General features: G+C 35.9%; 3 protein-coding genes across 8 annotated transcripts in view; 2 read left to right on the top strand and 1 right to left on the bottom strand.

Annotated features, from left to right (window-relative positions):
- The window catches only part of SGTB (small glutamine rich tetratricopeptide repeat co-chaperone beta), a 28,638-nt gene extending 24,620 nt beyond the window's left edge, over nucleotides 1-4,018 (top strand). For both annotated transcript variants that reach the window (XM_080638409.1, XM_080638408.1), the window contains exon 11: nucleotides 593-4,018. In XM_080638409.1, the coding sequence (XP_080494535.1) occupies nucleotides 593-704 (112 nt within the window). In that variant the 3' untranslated portion in view covers nucleotides 705-4,018. The remainder of the gene's footprint in view (nucleotides 1-592) is intronic.
- The window catches only part of CENPK (centromere protein K), a 139,719-nt gene that overhangs the window by 34,148 nt on the left and 91,319 nt on the right, over nucleotides 1-14,252 (top strand). The window lies entirely within an intron of this gene.
- TRAPPC13 (trafficking protein particle complex subunit 13) overlaps nucleotides 5,199-14,252 on the bottom strand; it is a 28,350-nt gene continuing 19,296 nt past the window's right edge. Inside the window, exons 8-13 of one of the 5 annotated variants that reach the window (XM_080636565.1) lie at nucleotides 13,406-13,423; nucleotides 11,046-11,179; nucleotides 9,676-9,874; nucleotides 6,600-6,700; nucleotides 5,540-5,690; nucleotides 5,199-5,441 (exon numbers count right to left, since the gene is read on the bottom strand). In XM_080636565.1, the coding sequence (XP_080492691.1) occupies nucleotides 5,337-5,441; nucleotides 5,540-5,690; nucleotides 6,600-6,700; nucleotides 9,676-9,874; nucleotides 11,046-11,179; nucleotides 13,406-13,423 (708 nt within the window). In that variant the 3' untranslated portion in view covers nucleotides 5,199-5,336. The remainder of the gene's footprint in view (nucleotides 5,442-5,539; nucleotides 5,691-6,599; nucleotides 6,701-9,675; nucleotides 9,875-11,045; nucleotides 11,180-13,405; nucleotides 13,424-14,252) is intronic. The other 4 variants (XM_080636567.1, XM_080636566.1, XM_080636568.1 and 1 more) reach the window with 4 other exon arrangements.

Below are 14,252 nucleotides of genomic sequence, written 5' to 3'. Positions count from 1 at the left end.
CAAGCTCTTCATAAAGTAGTATATTGCCTTTTCTACTAAACCTGTGTTATGGTTATATTTTACATAAAATTTATGTCACCTATTAATTTAACTCTTAAGCTAGAGGTGTTACAGAGATGGATCTGTCATTACTTCAGTCATACAGGACATTAAAGGTGTAACTGTATGCTTGCTGTCAACTAACGAAGTCCTGCTCACAAGTATGCATTGGCAGCCACACGCTGCGTTTTTGGAAAAACTAATACAAGGTTGTGCTTCACCTGCAAGAGCAGTTATCTTAAACAGCCTCACAAAAAGAAGGGAGCAAATCACTGGAGCAGATTGATTGCAAAATTTTAGTTTTTGCTTTCTCCTCCATTACATCAAGTAGCAGCAATAGTCTGAAAGAATGAAGATCTGATGATAATCCTGTTTGCAGAGACTTTTACTAGATATAAAGTCATAATACCTTGGTTGAGACTATACAGCAAGTTACCTTCAGTCTTAACTTTAATATAATATACCTTTCAGTTATATTGGGATGTTCAGTTTTCTTAAAAATGCTGCTTGTCATTTTTTTTCACTTGATTTTACTTAAAACTGTTCAACACAGGGGGCAGCAGTTTGCACAACAGATACAGCAACAGAATCCAGAGCTCATAGAGCAACTGAGAAATCACGTCCGGAGCAGATCTTTCAGTGGCAGCACTGAAGAGCATTCCTGACTTAAAGGAGGCATGTGAATTGGAATGGTATATAACCCCAAAATGCGTACCATAGTTAGTAGAAAAAGCACCATTGTAACTCTTCTGCTTGAATAGAAGACAGAAAATTCTTTGTGCGTGTTTGCAAACAAGAATAAATCTGTTAAACAGATCTATTGCACATAACTTGGAACATATCATTTATGTTAGTTAACTCCTTCAAATTAATACACTAATAGGTGGTTTATTAAAATCCCTAAGTACAAGTCATTTTCAGTATGTGCATTAGATTGATCTCCAGGGCTATTGAGTGAGGAGTTTTGTAATGGGCTGATCTTGCATAACAGCTTAATTCTAAAATCCTGCTGTAAAAGGCACGTTATTCTTAGGTAAAAATCATTATGGCTGTACTTCTGTCAAACATGGAAATAGTAGGCCCATCTGATACGCCCTTTATAATGAGCATAAATCGGTGTTGGAGTATAGAGTACACTTAAAACTAATGCTTGAACAGTCTGTTTCTTTAAGCCTGTGGAGGGGCTGTCACTAGTAACATGAAATATTTTTCAGCTTCACTGGGCGGGAGGGCGGAGGATGGTTGCATACAAAGGAGTACCACAAATTGTTGAGAAGACACTAGTCCTGAGCAAGATAATACACAGGAACCAAGATGGAACTTGGTTTGGGAAAGGAAATAGTATTAAGAAGTTCAAGGCTTTTCTACTGCCATGTATACCTTCAGATCATGATGGCAGCCCTGGAGGTCAGCATTATGGCACTATTTTCTTACGCATGGCAAACTGTATTACATTCTATATGTATGCAGTATTTAACATAAGCTTAAAATTCATAACTGTAATAAGCTAAAACAGATCCTGTGACTGTACAAATAAGTAATACTGAAAATTTATAAAAAATAATTTGCCTTAGAAAGGATTCTCTTTCTATTCTTGTGTGGTAAGTCACTGGCTTAAACAATAATTTTTTAATTTTTTTTTTTTTTTTAAGTTTCGTTACATGTATCTATGTTAAAGTGATGGTTATATGGCCAAGGTAGAGATTTTTCCACTCTATAGCATTTCTGTTCCTACCCTGGCTTTTCTTGCTCAGTTAATCTTACTCTTTCAGAGACCACTGCTTTTCTGTATTTTTATTATGTTAACTTTTTTATGCTGCTTACTGTTTACACAGCTTTCTGGTACAATGTAGGTTTGTTTTTACTCCAGGGAGGTTCTCAACTCTCACATTTTCCTCTTTGTATATCAAAACTAATTTGAGAAGCCTGCTTCGATTTCTAAGACAGGGTGATATCTGCTGGCTGGATAGACTGGAGAAGGTATGTGGAGGATTAACATTAGACTCTCAAATAGAGAAATACACAGGAACTTCTGGACCTCAGACTTTGTGTCAGATTCATCTTGCGGTCAAAAAAGAGCACCTCAAGTAGGAACAAATGCAAAATTTGGAGTTGTGCTTCACTTGAGGAAATGATAGTTGTGCATCTACTTTATGAGTCTTCCCCTATTAAAACAGGGAGAGGGGTGGAAACGCAGCTGGATCCAAGGAGAAATTAAAAGAATTGGAGTAAACAAAGAACTAGGAAATCTATATTGCCATCTGTTGAATTAAGAGGTAAAGCTTAATACAGCAACTAAAACAACTTTAACACATTGCATACTTTATTCAGTAGAACTTGCCTATACACAGCATTAAAATGCTGCTTCTTTAAATTCTCTAAGTTTCCATACTTGCCTTTTTGAGGCTGTAGAGATACTTAAGCTTTATATTAAAAAAACATTTCCAAGTAACACTTCTGAATTAACATCTGATGACAAAGAGAATCTCTGACGGCATCTTTTTTTCAGAGGTTGTTCAGATCCTGAATCTAATCCATTCAAGAAAACTGCTACCTAAGTTCTCTTACAATAATAGGACAGGATACCATTTACAAGAAAGAGCCATGGAAGCTGTACGTGGGCTACAACTACTGTACAAACATTACTTGGAGTGGCATGTTGTGTCAGGAGAGAAGCACTGCTCCTAGCATGTCTCCTGGTAAACTTCGCTGTTCCTCTTATTGCTCTCTTTCATATTTTCAACTGCTCAAAGTGAGTTTTACTAGCTTTGATAAGGGGCACCAATAAATCCAGAGTGAGCTGGACAACACTGCAGTCTCTCTCACGCTCAATTTATCCTTACTATGTGACAGCAATCTTCATGCTGTCAGTTACCTTTCTACTTTAAGACAGAAAAAAGTGTCAAGAACCTCTTGAGAGTTCATAGAGAACAGCAAAATACAATAGTACTCAAAGACTGGCTGCAGAAGTTGTACTGTCAAGTAAAATACAGCTTACTGGATTTATGGGAGAACTATCCCCAGGGTTAAATGGGATGAAGCATTGGTTAGTTACCTGAAAACTACTCTTGAAATCATCTTTATAGAGTGGTAACTTTCTTTTCACATACTGCAATATTGTCATGTTTAGGTTTAACTCCAGTACAGACAATATGTAACCAGAGTATTTATTAAAATATTGATGGCATTAGCTAACCCTGTAGGAATGTGCTACAATTGGCACACTACTTAACTTGTAAACATTCTCTGTTTCTTGTATATTAACAGAAAGGGCTTTATAGCCTAAATGAAAAGCAGTGAAACTAATAACAGGAGCTGCCATTACATGCTTTTCCAGTGAAACCAGAAACAAGGGGATCATTTATACTAAAGTCTATTTTTCCTTTAATAGGCTAGATTGTTTCACAGTCATGCAATATGTCTTAATCACAGGGTGAGGAAGGAAATCTTTTCCTGTGTAGTAACTGCACTTTATTTTGCACTAAAATTTTTCATCCTGCTAGATTGGGTGGTAAACCACACTCCCTATAAATACTGCTTTAAGGTCAACTGCAGTTTATCATTCAACTAAGCAAATATGCATTTAACACTGAATTGGTTTTATATTATTACTGTTCCATCAGCATATAGGTGTGATAATTGTTAGAGAAGAAAATGTCTTGCATTCGAATTGTAAACTCCTGTAACCTGCTTGCATGGAAGTATATTCTTTAAACTATGCCTGATCATAAAGATGCTTACTGAAAAATTCAGCTTAGAAACTGTTTCAGTTGCACATTTGATTTTGTAGCAAGTCTGCAGCTTTGGACTCACAGAGTTTCAGAGCTACAGAAAGTCATACTAGACAAATTGCCTTTTGCTACCGTTTCTGTATTTCTCCTCCTACCTCTTGTTATCATACGGTTACATTTCCTTCAACTTGTGTCAGTTTAACTTGAAAATAGATTATAAATAAAGTTATTTACTTTTTTTGTCTGGATAGTTGTGGTTTTACTGTTCTAATTCGTTGATGTACCTAGAGTAACAGGTAAATTGCATTCTTAAATAAACTGTGGGGCAGCAAACATAAATATTTTGAATGTGCGAGATCTAGTTTTAATTTATTTTCTTTCCTGTATTAACTCATTCTCTCAATTTAGTAAGCTGATCCTAAATTTATCCAGTGTTTTAAAATTTAATTCTATACTTAAGGCTTTCCTGTGTATAAAATTAAGTGAAATAAGTCAAAAGTAAGGTTGCTATGTGCCAGTATGGTTGCCAAGAAACATGACAAGCCACTGGGTAGTATCTTTTAACACTAGTTAACTAGTAAAGCCAGTCACCATTTTCTGTAAATGTCTACCTTTAGGTGACCTTATATATTTCAGCCAAAAATGCTTCCGTCTTCTGTCAAAACAAAGCCAAGGAAAAATACAATTCAGTGCTTAACCAGGTCCCGAGTTCCTTCCTGCATATGCTTTGGAGAACTTGATCTAGGGCAGCCATGCAGGGTTTTTTCTCCTAATTTTCTTAAAAATCCACTTAAATGCCTGTGGGGTGGGCAGAATAATTTGCACCACCTCAGTTTAACAATATAAAATGCCCCAAGTTCTGCTTGGTTTCAGTTCTCTACTAATTGCAAAGCAGCATGCCTGTTCATGCCATGCCTTGTATGGCAGGGACACACAACTCTGCACAAGGTTTGCTGTATTGCTCCTTTCTGAAGACCAAGCCATAACCAGCACATCCTTTGGCTGATACTCTACTTTCTAGCTGCTAGTGCTTCAGCAGTACCAGCTGCACTCCTTCATCTCATGCCCTGTATTGGTCTCTAGTTCTTATGGTTATGCATGTACCATGCAAATACACTGCTCTGCCAAGTACACAAAAGTGTTTCTTTTTAGGGGTTTGAATTCCAGGAATTTCTCTGTAAAAGGCCAGTTCCTTAAAACTGAAGCAGTTTTGTCAGAATCACAATTTAAAACCTGTTTAAATAGTTTAAAAATAATTAAAACAACAAAAATAAGTACAAAGTGATACTGTTTCATATCAGTCTTACCCCCTGACCCGAGGTGATGTTAATGCAATATAATCTGCTAGAGCTACAATTGATTCAAAGTCTTTATTTTCGGTAGACAGAATGCATATGCATGTTTTTGAAACATGTAAGAATGTTCAGGAAATGCTCAGAGAAATAAAATAAGCAATAGTTAAATTTAGAGATATATAGGGATTTGGTTTTGCTTTTACACGATTTGATTCAGCTGCTAAAACACCAAGAAAAAAAGAAAGCCCTTCAGCTGTACAGAATTTTTTCTTCAGCTTTGTTTGACTTCTGAAGAAACCACACAGACTTGTGCAATATCATCGTACTCGTATGTTCTCTTCAAAAATGTGTCTGTAAGTCTTAAGCCCGAGACACTCTAGAAAAGGAAAATATATACAAGAGTTGTTATTAGAAAGAATTATGAAGCTTATAAAACAGCCATTTTATAACAAAACTATGCTATAGAAGACTTACTTGCAATCCCTGCACTGAAGACAGCAATGTAAGTGCAAGATGGAGGGATGAGCTTGGGTGCAGCTTTCCAAGTTGCCTTCCTGAAACTCCACACCAGTGGATGGAATTTGTATTGCACATTTCTAAAACCAGATCCATAGTCCTTTCACTGCTAGAGGAAATCATAAATAAAATAAAGTAAAATAAACCTGTGGGCCTTTTTCTAAACACTCAAGTAAAAGTTGATTACTATTCAGGTTACTATTAATCAAGAATTTATAAATAATCATAAGGCATCAAGCAGGATTTACTCTGATGTGCAGTAATGCAGTTGAATGTAGCTTTGTCTGACACAAGTGTCCGGCTACAGACCTAGCAATACTGGATAGTGTAATACTGCTCACGTTTTGGATGGAGGACAAGGTTTTCATGAGAAGTATCTGCAGAACAGATACATGCTTTAGTCCCTGGCTTCAACTTCTATTTAGAATCATTTTATGTGTATGTCACTCTTGTATCCCTTCTGTAAAGGGCTACTGTAGAGCCTAGTGTAAACACAGATCAAGTCAAATCATGAATAGAGACATACAAAAGACTACAGTGACAATGTCGAACAAGCATTCAAGCAGTGATGCAAAACTAGCCATAAAATCAGACTGGATAGAAATGGCATTATTTATCCTGATAAAATTACTTGTAATTAAAAAAATCCTATGTAAACACTCATTTTATTGTTAGGTTACCTAATAAGAACTAAGATGATTTGTGATTTAAGTATGAAGTACAATCTTAAATAATACTGCAGCCAGTTCCGTGTTACTCTTACTAGAAATTTTTGGCGATCTCCTAGTTCAAATAGTATTAACAGATCATGATGGGAGGGGTGTTACTTTGTTTGTTTCTTTGGGTTTCTGAAAATCATTGTAATCCAAAAAATGTCTTTCAAGTAGTTTCGTATTGCTATAAATCATAGTAAAGACCAAGTTTGAGTTGTTGCAGGAGAAAATATGGAAAGATGAGATGAAGACAGTGACAACTTACCCACTCAGGAAAAAGCACAAGAATCACACGACATCATTACCTGCAATTTGTTACTTTACATGTAATGTCAAAAGGTTCTTCCAAATTTACGGTGTCTGGTATTGTCTCCAGAGAAAGCCTTACATCGCCATAGCCAGGAGCCTGAGAAGGTACAAGAGTGCATATTCTCAGATGCTGGATAGTGAAGTTGAAGTTTTTATTACTCAAGTTTTCATTTACTGCAACAAGATTGGAATAAAGGAACGTGAAGAAAGAAGACTGGCTCTTTGTGCTTTTGATTTTTACGCAGAACACAGAACTGCTCCACCCACTACCGATGATCACATTCTTGATAGATTTAACCATTAATTAGACAAGGACGGTCTTTGCTACTAAGTAAGCTTTTCAGATAGTTCACATCCTTAAAATTTGAATACCCGTACACAGTTTCAGATCAGCTTCATTCTAAGACCTGTAGGCAGGTAACAAATATACTAAGAACAACGTAAGTATAGTTTTCCTGCATAAACCCACCACTATTCCGCATCCTAAGAAAGGAAAGATTGTTCATTTCCCCTGTCATTTCAGTCCACCAAGCCTCTGGCAAAGTAATTAACTGCCACCAATCAGAAATGCACGATATGAGCAGTTGTCAACTACCTGATTCTGTCAACAGCCGAACGCATTTCATTTGTCAACTAACATGTATGTGATATCCTAGTTACTACCAACCATGGCTGATTCAAGATGGTAAAATGCAGCTAAAAAACTAGATTTTCAATACCCACAATGACAGGTAGTAAAAAAAAAAGCAAGGGAAAAATTTGCCCTGCCTGACAATACTTAGTTGTGACATATGTGACAGGGTGTTACATTTACAGCTTGATTAAAAGATATACCCAAAGAAATCCAGAAAGCCAGTGACTGACAGGCTGGGTACAGGCTATAGCCAGACACAGTTCATTACAGACTGAAGACAGATGACATTTTAGAAAGCATATTAAATTGCATGTTAGTGTGATCAAAGGCATGTTAAACTGATGGAGACTTCAGACCAGTCAATCGGCGTCAGTTTGGAACCTTTCAAGAAAGAAAAGTAACTAGCCAGCACTGGAAAAAGGCACACATTTTCAGCTGCGTTAGATGACAGGAAGAAATCTACTTGAAAATTTATACCTAGTTCCCTAAACAATGCGTAGTTCTCCATAACGTTAGGTTCTTCTTTTAAGAGACATAGAAAAAAAAAATGAAACAAACAAAAAACTCCAACAAAACCAACCAGCAATAAAAGCAGTATTTTATAGAGTAAGATTAGCAGCAATTCACCAAATCAAAACAAGGATCAGAGCAGATGAGAAGACCTAAACCAGTACGTCTCTGTTGGCCTTAGCAATGAGATAGCTGCAAGAACTGATGGCTAGAGGTAAAAGCCATACAATAACCCCAAAAGGAGGAACATAGTTTTCACCAAAAAATAAGATTGCTCAGAGTATTGAATCAGCTAGACAATTCCTTGCTTGTGCTATTCAAGAATAATGTTAACATTACTTGGACTAGTCATAGTCTAGTCCTGGACTGAATGCCTATGAGCAGGTGAACCACCCTTGGCACGCTGTGGACAGGCATTTGCCTCATGTAACATTGCCCCCAAAAAGAACAGCAATCGTGAATTCCAAGACCGCTCCACAAAACCCCCCAAATTATGGTAGGAAATTATCCAGGTTACTTGTTTCAAAAGTGCATTACTGATCTGAACCAAACAATGACAGAGGGGCACAGTACAGGTAAAATTCCAGACCTATAGGAGAAACAATGGTTGTAAGACTAGTAAATTGATTAGGAGGAGAATGATGGAAGGTGAAAGGAGCCTAGAAATGAAATAATCTGACAGCACTTAAGAAGGTGAGAGGGCACTGCACTGCAGCTCAAAGGGGAAGAAAAACCCAAACCTGTTTGCTGCTTTTCCAAAGGCAAATGTTGCTCAAAATTCACAAAATAGCTCATGTTTCTCTATTAATCACTAACACAAAACAATGATGGATGACTAAAACTAATCCTGGAATGTGGAAGTGTGTGAAATCACCAGCGTTTCAAGTCTGATTCTCAAAGGTTCAACAAGAAGGGATGCCGAATGAGAGAGTACTGATTTAGAGAGAGGAGGTAGGGAGAAATCTGTCTTTAAAGAGAAGCGATAAGAAAGATCAGTTGAAAATGAGATAGTTTGTTAGTTTAAAAGCAAGTAACAAGTTTTAAATTAACAGGAGTAACTAAGCTTAGGAAAAAGGGCAGTTTCTAATTTGATGGACTTATACAAATACTTAACACCTCAATTAAAAACAAAGAGAAGTTTTACCAACTTAGCCATGAATTTCTAGGATCCAAATTTGCTTGCCTAGTTCCAAGCCATAGTGATTTCCATACAGAATTGCTTAATTTGCTAGACTATAGGGCAGGGAGAAAGACAGAGCAGAGGCAGAAACCCAGTTACAAGGTTTATAAACTTAGACTAAGATTCAATTGTCAAAGCTTTTTTACTTCTCTCCTGTATTACGCCATCCTCAATTCAAAAGATGCAATTCAGGTTTAGGTATTAGAGTAGACAGACTGTGCAGCTGACTTAAGCAAGCTAGTAATTATGACTTAGTAATTATGACTTAAAATTCATGAAAAAATTCTAAATCAGAATAGAACAGATTCAAAAACTGTGGACATTAAAGGTAAGTAGTATTATCCTGTAGACAAAAACTGTTAATCAAAATGAAAATGTCTCTATGAATTAGGGAGCAGACTTCTGTGTCAACAGGTGGCATACTTAAAAGAGTTGTCACTTTGTTGCTAAGAAGTTAATTTTACTCTACCCAATGTATTTTGCTACTTAAGTTACTTGATTCTGGCAATTCAATCTATTATGTTGTTCAGTGCTGTGAAAAAGAAAGAGGCAATATTATGTTGCCACTCACATGACCAAGAATACTTTTGTTTTGCTACAGTCCCTCAGAATACTGTTTTTTCCACACTTCACCGGCCAAATATATTAAATAACTTTCTCAAATATGTACAGAAACATGTGAATTCAGTATGAGGTCCAGAAAGCAAGTTGCCTTGCTAAGTTAAACTGGTGCTTAAGTTAAACGTACCATTCTTTGGAGCTGGCTAGTTTGCAGCCTTCCTCGTTCACCCAGATTAGTTTTCCATACAATGTCTAGTTTACCAATCACTGTTACACCTTTTATTACTCCAGCCTTCTCTGCAAATTCTTGCTTTGGTTTTAGGCAGTATAAGTATTGACGTGTATCCATAGGTTGTAAATAAGTTCTTGAGCCAAAAGTAGACTCACTAAAAGGGGAAAAAAAATGCAAACCAAGTTCTTAATTATAAGTTCTTTTTAAGAAGACTTAGGAAACCAACCTTTTTACCCCATCCCTCACCAGTCTTACTCTTTGTGTGTGTCTATATTTTATTCATGGCAAAACAGAATATTTTTTTTTCCACAACACAAAACAATTCTGTAACTTACATAGCATCAAGGATCAAGGTGGAAAAAAAACCCCAAAAACTATTCATCTGAGCCAGACAGAAAGGAAATGGAAATCCATTTTGCTGAATTTATTATCTGCTATCTTGGGTACCTTAGCATTTAAGCACAACTCTGGTAATTTTCCTTCTGCTATATGGTTCCCTCCCACTAAATCTCAGTGTCCTGAGTCTAAGATTCCCATTCAGGACAAGAACCACAACAGCAGCTGCAAACACTTGTAAGGACAATGCTCCAGTACATTGCAGGCGAACCCTTCAACAGACAAGGAGAAGAGAGAATTTTCACTTCAGCCCCCACTGCAGAAGCACCCGAATACCACCTGCTCCAAAAAATCCCAAAGCAGCTGCAACAGTTAACTTCTAACCAGGCATTACAAGCTTTTGTATCCACAATGGTTTATTGAACACAGTAGACAATTCTGGTATTTGGTATTTTACTGATACTAAATGACAATTTATTTCAGCATGACAATTGTTTTATATTTTAATACCCTATAAAGGCATTCACTGATTCATCTTGACTGCTGCCTTGCTAGATCTTGATTAGAACAATTGAAAACCGTTACCAGTCTACTAGAAGGAACCAGTGACAAGTCAGATGGTCCTATAAGCCTAAATATGTACACACAGATCAAATCAGAACCAGATGTGGGCTAGATTTTATATAGGTGATACTGAAGTAGTATGTTTTCATGTTACCATGTCATCCATGTTACAAATTATCTGATAATTTGTATTAGAGGACTAAGCTGAGGATTTCTCTACTAGATAGAATTACAAAGTTTTAAGAATAGTTTCTATACAAGAAAACTATAACAGCTTTTCTACTTGGTACATAACAGGAATTGGATTTTTCAATCAAGCAAAGTAGTACAGTCCTTTCAGACAACTCACCAACTCTAATGCTTGTATTTCATGAAACCATAATACAAAGAGTTTCAAAGTCAAAATATCATGAATCTGAACATACCTTTCCCCTGCTGTATTAACTGTGTTCAGTTCTGCAACATTGTACATTATAGATGGTTCTAAAGAAACCTTCTCCATAAACATTGGAGAGGTAGTGATATTCTGAATCTGAGCTTCCAGAAACACTTCATCTGTCTGGAAAAAACAAAAGTGCAAGTTCATGAAAATCTGATTAGTGTTATTAAAAAGAGTAGACAATCCTTTTGTTAAAAAAAATAATAAAGTCACATGTGTTTAGTTCATGCCTGCAAATCAAATTAATTAATGCAAGAAAACACCTTAATCCCAGTAACAACAGGAGCAAAAGTGTTAGTCAACAGGTATCTCACCAAACAATGGATGTGGGATAATTTCACTGTGTTCTAGCTATTGCTTATTTGTAATGCATCAGATCACCATTTCCCAAGACTTTCACCAAAACTCAATAGCAACCCAAATTTTAATTCAAATTATAAAAAAGAAAAAAATGAGAGTGGTAAGGAATTACAGTGCACAACAACATGCCAAGCCAGATTACTAGTGCGTTAAGCTGTGTAAAAAAAAATTAAAGTAAGACTGTTTTTCTTTAACTGAAGTAAAATAGTTCAGGTGCATGCTTTGAGATTTTATGATTATTGCAAAACACTGATGTACTGGCTAAAAAGCAAAAACCAGCCTCATCTCTCACTCAGCTGCATCGTGCCAAAGTTACCAATATTATATGCATCCAACAATTTAACTGGTGCTTTACCTTTAAAACAGCCTATGTCTGTTACGGACATGTCTGTTAAATGAAACTAATGCCTGAAGATGACAGGCATGAAGACCAATTCTAGTACAGGAATGAAAGCTACAGACTGTTAAACTTCAGAAGCTGAAAAACCCACAGAACTAAAGGTGGTTTTGCATCACTGCTTCTGTGGAATTGCAGATGAGTGACGTCACTTTGCAGCTCTAAAATCTCAGGACAGAGTAATTATGGAAAGCTCAGTCTGCTAGAGATATGAGACCCTGAAAGTGAAAAACAAAACAAAAAAAAGTGCCAATTTAAAAAATAGGGTGTATGTGTACCAAATCTGATTTATAAGAGTTACTGATTCAGGCAGTTCGGCTAGATGATTGTTGTAGATCCCTTCCAACTGAAATATTCTATTCTATAAATTCAGTATGAAGAAGTATTTTATTATGATAGAAAAAAAAGTATTTTTATAGGGAAGGTAGAAGGAAGTTTACAGTTTCCTTTTAATCATTGTGAATAAATTATTTCACTATACAAATGGAGTCCTGCTTGTGAATTGCAAAATAAAAGTGGGTCAATACAGTAAAAATATTTTTAGGCTCAAAAGGCATTGCTTTACGAGAAATACAGAATGGTACTGGAAGTATTTGTTGTGCCTTACAAACATGTTAAACACAAACCAGATGATAACATATATATATATATTACTATATATATGTGTATATATATTAATGAAAACTGTGCCAGCTCCATGGGTTACGGACAGACCTCACACCTGAGGAAGGAGCTGAAAATAACTCCAACTAATACATGGCTCTCAGTAATCATTGCTACTAGCACCTGACAGTCACATAAATTGATATGATTTATATCCCATAAATCCATTGCTCAAAGTGTCCATTTACAAATTTAGTTGTTTTCAATGCAGCAACCATAGCCAGAAATTTAGAAAAAGCTAATTTGAAAGGGATAAGAAAAATCAAGCAGCATAATGAAAAAGCAAGTTAGTCTTTTGTTATTCCTAAATTGGTTTAGTATTACATTTTAAAAACAAATAAATACTTAAGTACTTCAGATGAATGCAGCTGACTTAAATACAAGGCACACCTTACAGTGAAATCAGATTGCAGAAGTACCATACTAACTCATCAGCTGTCACATGCAGTTAAAAGTTGGAAAGTGCAGTTTCCAGCTAGCGAAAGGAAGGAAGAACATCCAACTGCTGCTCTCTCCTCAAACCCACTGTTCTCCAGCAACTACATGTGAAAAGTTCTGTCACAAGTTACATAAGCTGTGCTGTAGTAAACCTTACATTTCTCTGGGTCAAATGCAGGAAAATTTTAGAAGGGATTAACTCCCATTTTCAAACAATGCTTCTAGACAAATTTTGGTAAGGTATTTTACAGGAGGACCCCCGTAAGCAAGAGTCTGTAATAATCAACTTTTGGTTTCAACAATGGGTATTAAAGAAAGAGCTAACCATTTAAATGATTAGCTGCACACATAAAGATGAGAAAACATGAGTTCGTGATATGCAGAATAGACATTGCTTTTCCATTGTTTTTAAAAGAATGTCAACAACAAGCACAGAGACAGATAGGCAATTAAAAAAGCATACAAATTTATAAAAAAATAAAAATTACCACAGAACTGAGGTCACTCTAATGGGAAAATAAAAAAAGAACACATTAGAGAAATTAGGGTTAAATGTTAAAGAAAAAGGAGGCTAACTTTCAAACAAAATGCATTTCTGCATTTTTTTGCACCATCTAAATAAGATAGCATTAGTAAGACAGAAACGTAAATAAAAATGGATGCAAACAATGATGACAACTACGTTTCTAATAAGTTATAGCTAGTATGGTTACATGGTTTACTAGCTTTGCTTCAGAACCAATCCAAAGTAGAGCCTAAGGCACACAAGTCACAGATAAGATACGGTAGAACAAACTGACCCCAAAACAAGAGTTAGTTTTTAAGCAAGTTTAAAGTTTGTCCTGAATTTAAATCCATGCAATGGTTGCACATGAAATAGAAAAACAGTCCTTATGATTTTACAGATAATTTGAAGTATCCACATGTATAAGGTCTCAAAATAAAAATAATGTGGCAATGTTTTCTAGCAAAGCTACAATACTGTATCTTATAATAAAATCTGACATAACATAATCAGGAAAAACTCTTTTTTGAATATCAATCATTAAAAAAACCCCGAGTTTAATTGCACCTTTTGTTTTCTTAAGTGTCTGTGTATTTGTCTCCCTATGTATGTTTGCAGGAACAGAACCTTTTCCAGAACCTTTTCTAAGGTACACCAGAATCAGCAAGAGATTTTATATAGATCAGGGTAGGTAATTCAGTTTCAGGACTGCAGCAGGTTGAGACAACAGGGCATGTGTTCTATGCACAAATTTCAGTGATCAACTCGATTTAGATGCTACTGCAATATAAGCAACAAGCAAGAAAATCAAGGTTCAATGTCATTCCTTG

The sequence above is a fragment of the Psittacula echo genome (genome assembly GCF_963264785.1).
Source record: "Psittacula echo genome assembly, chromosome: Z".
In the NCBI taxonomy this organism is placed as follows: domain Eukaryota; kingdom Metazoa; phylum Chordata; class Aves; order Psittaciformes; family Psittacidae; genus Psittacula; species Psittacula echo.
Note: the sequence above shows the minus strand (reverse complement) of the source record. Positions and strands in the feature narration are given on the sequence as shown.